We start from the raw sequence: 4,638 nt of genomic DNA on the forward strand, positions 1-4,638 counted from the left end.
ATATATATATATATATATATATATATATATATATAGTAGCTGCTTTCTGGTATACGAGTAAAGCCATTGCCAGAAAGAATCATTGAAATGAGTCATTGGTGATGCAATGTGAGGCCGTTGTATGACTTTTGAACCTGGCCAAAGATTTGCCCATTTTGTTGCCTAATGTACAGCTGTGCTGGCTGGCAGAGGGGACAGGTGCCACACCATGAAGTCTTTCGGCATGCCTTTTCAATCGTCTGACAATATTTGTGTGTATTTGTATAAAAATATAAGGGGTGGATGAAGCTCCTATGTTTAAGAAAGTCGTGAAGGCAATCTATCTTGGAGAAGGTAACTCTGAATTCAAACCCTCCACTGCTGTTGTGGTTAACCTTTGTCTGGACAAGGACTGGGAGAAGGACACACTCTGATAATAATAGTTGCAAGTGCAAATGCACCCAATGATGTCAACCTCTTTTTGGATCGTGCTTTGTAGTTTAGGGAGTGCGGTTAGTTTAGAAAGCATGAAGCAGGGGTATTGCTTGAAAGGAAAAGGAAAGGAGCATCTTGCATGTCCATGGCTGACTGAAGCCAAAAAAAGACACATTCAAACAATAAAAGTTTGATATGAATACTGAGGTATCCCAGTGGGAGGCCATTGCAAAACCGAAAGAGTCATCTACGAAGCTAAAGTGGTAGCAGCAGCAGCTTTCCCAAGGACTGCTACAGCAGCAGTCTTTGGGAGTATTAATACCAACAGCAGCAGCATCACTAGCAATAACAACAACAGCAGCAATCCCTTGTTGACAGAGTAACAAAGTCTTTTCCTCTTCCATTTTCAAGAGGGGCCATTGGCCAACAGGTTTTAGGGTTTGAAGAAACACTGTAAAGCTAAGTGCTTTATGGACTGAAACCCAAGGTAACCGTATAGACCAGCCAAATCTATCTTTATCTATCTACTCTATAACTTCTTTTGGAATATTGGTTGAAGCGATTTGCAACCTTTGTCCATTATCTCATGAGGATCTTCCTCTCCCTTGGGATCTTGTTCCATTTTGTGTTGGCCTTTTACTCTGGGACATTTTTCTGGCATATGGTTTGCATAACAGACATAAAATGCCATTGACTGAAATCAGTAAATAGCAAAACACTGAAATATCCATTTGCCAAATAAATAAATTAAACAATTAAAATCTTTTATTTCTTTTATCAGACAATGAATATCAAAGCTTCAAATGAGTGTGAACTATGTAAGGTATTTGGTACAAGGTCAAAGCACATTTTATCATCTTTTATAAGCAAAAATAAAAAACCAGTTATACTTACTTCAACTGGAGAAGTTAAACCTTTATCTTTTACAAAAAAGAAAAAATTACCCAGATATAAAGTTTTTCTGAAAAAGTTGTCTGAAACCTGTAAGTAAAACAAAAATATTTCTTTTGTTTTTTGTAACTATTTTGCAATATGTTATCAATTTACTTCAAATTTGAATAGATAAGAAGTCTTGACTTTGCCACCATCACCATCAGACCCTGCACTGATAACTTTTCCTCCAATTCTTCCCTCCCAGAATAACAATTCCTTGGCATCAACTATATCAGTATCACCTAGCTGATGGGGAGGGGCTATGCAGGAGAAGTACACTGCTTCTTCATTGACACAAAAATCATTATTAAAAAAAGATAAAATAAAATAACAATTAAAATATGAACATACTGATAGTCCACTGACTGAAACTAGTAAAAGATTCTTGTCATATATAGTTCAGGTGATGTTACCAGCAGAGGTAGGAGCTCTCTGAACTTTGCCCAGCCTATTCTTATTCTAGCAGCTACTCTCTCAGAGCATCCACCCCTGCTACTGACTTGGTCACCTAGGTAACGGAAGCTATCAAGTACTTATAGTTTTTTCCCCTGGCATTTGATAGAGTCTATTTTCTGTACATTTTTCCTATTAATTGTACCTGTGCACCTTCCACACACAAAAACTATTTTCCCTGTTAACCTTCTGATATTGCTGCACCTCTCATGTGTTCATAGTTAACACCAGGTGTATTTATGGAGTTTCTACCTACACCTTTACTACAGATTGAGTTGAGCCATCTACCTGAAGGGATTTGTGATTTGTCTGCTCTCCTACTTACTAAGACTTTCGTTTTTTGCCAGATTAACTCTAAGGCCCTTTGATTTTAGACTTTGCTTCCATCTCTGAAGTTTCTTCTCCAGTTCTGGAAGTGATTCGGCTTATATATATATATATATATATAAAAATGATGTGTGTGTGTGCACGCGCGCATGTGTATGTGTTGTATTTCTTTGGATTAACTACCCTCCTGAGTGCATTACACACACACACACACACACGAACATGTCTTCATCTAGAGCTAGGTTAGTCATTTAAATAAGTTCCTGTAATAATTATATTTTAAAAATCAGAATATAATCATGATGCAAATTTATGACACGATATTTGATTGACAATTAGATTATAAGAAACGAGTCCATTGGTAGTGTTTTACGTGTCTTTTAATTTATAGCTGAAAGTAATGCCCCGAGCAGTAAAGAAGAGTTGGGGGAGAACACAGAGAAGACACAACAAGATTATCAATCAAATATTACACAAGTAAGAATTACTAAATACTTACATCTTTCTTATCTGCTGTCACTCTCAATGCTACCATAAACCTCTGTTGTCCCCTACACCACTCCTATATCTCTCACAATCATTTGCTACAGTCACCTCTATCCTGTCGCTAACCATCTTTCTTCACACTCTTAAGAAGCTTCCTCCTTTATACCCCCCCCCCTCACTTTCCCAATCAGTCCAATCCTCTCTACCATTTCACCTGTGTTCTTCACCCCCCCCCCCAACTGTACTTTGAAAGTATGGTCTCAGCACGTCTGCACTTATCCTCTTTCACACTTTCTCATTCTAATCCGATATCTCTACCCCTCTCTTTCTCTCCTTTCTTTTCCTACTGGGGAAATTAATAAAGAATTTTTAAAATACAAGAAAAATTGTTCTATTTCATACATTGACTGATTTATTATAACAGTTCAATTTTACTTTGATCACCAGGTAAAAAGTACTGCTAAGTCTTTGATTGAAGCAGCAGAAAAATTATGTATGCCAAAGGGATTAAAATCTCCAGCTAAAACAGGATATACTGCAACTCCTCATCAAAGTATTCCTAGTGAGTTGTATTTCTTGTTTTTATGACAGTCATCTAATAAACTTAATATTCAGAAAGGATCCTCTATTCTATTGTCATTCATCAATTTACTAGATTCACAAATCAAATTGCATGAACCTTTTTTGATAGCAATCCACCTGAGACCATCTCCACAAAAATATCCATCTTCAAGTTCATAGAATTACAATGAAAATTTCATTAAAACATGAAGCACATCATGGGAGAAAGGGAGTCTTCCCTATGTGAACCCAATAGAGGGACTAGCTGTTTGTGTTGACAGTTGTATGATAGATAAGGCAATTAAGGATATGAAGACAGGGACAGCCCCTGACCCATTAGGAGTCACTGCTGAGATACTTAAAATATCTGGCTGGGTAGGATAGAGTCCAGTCACCCAAATAGTTAATCAGGGTATTCAGGAGGGTGTCATCCCCAATGACTGGTGTAGCAGCATTATAGTCAGCTGCCACAAGGGTAAAGGAGATGCCTCAGGTAGAAGTAATTACAGAGGCATCAAGTTGCTGGATCAGGTCATGAAAGGGACAGAAAGAGTTATAGCCCAGTTAATTAGGAGCAGAATCGGATGAGATGAAATGCAGTTTGGCTTTGGGCCTCAGAGAAGCACTGCTGATGTTATCTATATAGTCAGACAACTGCAGCAAAAGTATTTGGCCAAGAATAAACCAATGGTATTTGTTAACTTACAGAAAGCCTTTGACAGAATTCTCTGTTGTATGACATGGTGGGCTCTGAGGAAGTTAGGGGAAGACGAGTGGCTTGTGAAAGCCGTACAAGCCATGTACAGAGGTTCTGTCAGTAAGGTGAGAGTTAACCACGAGTATTGTGATGAATTTAGTGTAGAGGTAGGCATTCATCAGGGTTTGGTTCTCAGTCCCCTCCTATTCACAACAGAAGAATTCAAGACTGGCAGCCCCTGCTCTTATAGCAGATTCTGTAACAGAACTAGAAAAGAAATTCCAGGTGTGGAAACAAAAGGCCTTAAGGTTAACTTTTAGCAAAGACTAAGGTTCTAGTAAGCTAGAAAACAGACAGGACCCTTCCTCTATCAAGTAAATGTATAAAAGGTCTAGGAAGGAACACCAGTACAAGCTATGACACAAGAGCTACAATGGAATAATAAGAAAGTTTCAATGTACATGTGCAACAGAGCTTTAGTGTCATCATCATCATCATCATCATCGTTTAGCGTCCGCTTTCCATGCTAGCTAGCATGGGTTGGACGATTTGACTGAGGACTGGTGAACCAGATGGCTGCACCAGGCTGCAATCTGATCTGGCAGAGTTTCTACAGCTGGATGCCCTTCCTAATGCCAACCACTCCGAGAGTGTTGTGGGTGCTTTTACGTGCCACTGGCACAAGGGCCAGTCAGGCGGTACTGGCAATGGCCACGCTCAAAATGGTTTATTTTACGTGCCACCTGCACAGGAGCCAGTCCAGCGGC

The 4,638-nt window shown here is 39.0% G+C and overlaps 1 protein-coding gene across 1 annotated transcript in view; it reads left to right on the plus strand.

Annotated features, from left to right (window-relative positions):
• The window catches only part of LOC106882836 (uncharacterized), a 55,259-nt gene that overhangs the window by 1,293 nt on the left and 49,328 nt on the right, over positions 1–4,638 (plus strand). Inside the window, exons 3-5 of the mRNA XM_052972562.1 lie at positions 1,196–1,397; positions 2,519–2,604; positions 3,061–3,175. Of these exons, the coding sequence (XP_052828522.1) occupies positions 1,196–1,397; positions 2,519–2,604; positions 3,061–3,175 (403 nt within the window). The remainder of the gene's footprint in view (positions 1–1,195; positions 1,398–2,518; positions 2,605–3,060; positions 3,176–4,638) is intronic.

The sequence above is a fragment of the Octopus bimaculoides genome, chromosome 13, assembly GCF_001194135.2.
Source record: "Octopus bimaculoides isolate UCB-OBI-ISO-001 chromosome 13, ASM119413v2, whole genome shotgun sequence".
Classification (NCBI taxonomy): Eukaryota; Metazoa; Mollusca; class Cephalopoda; order Octopoda; family Octopodidae; genus Octopus; species Octopus bimaculoides.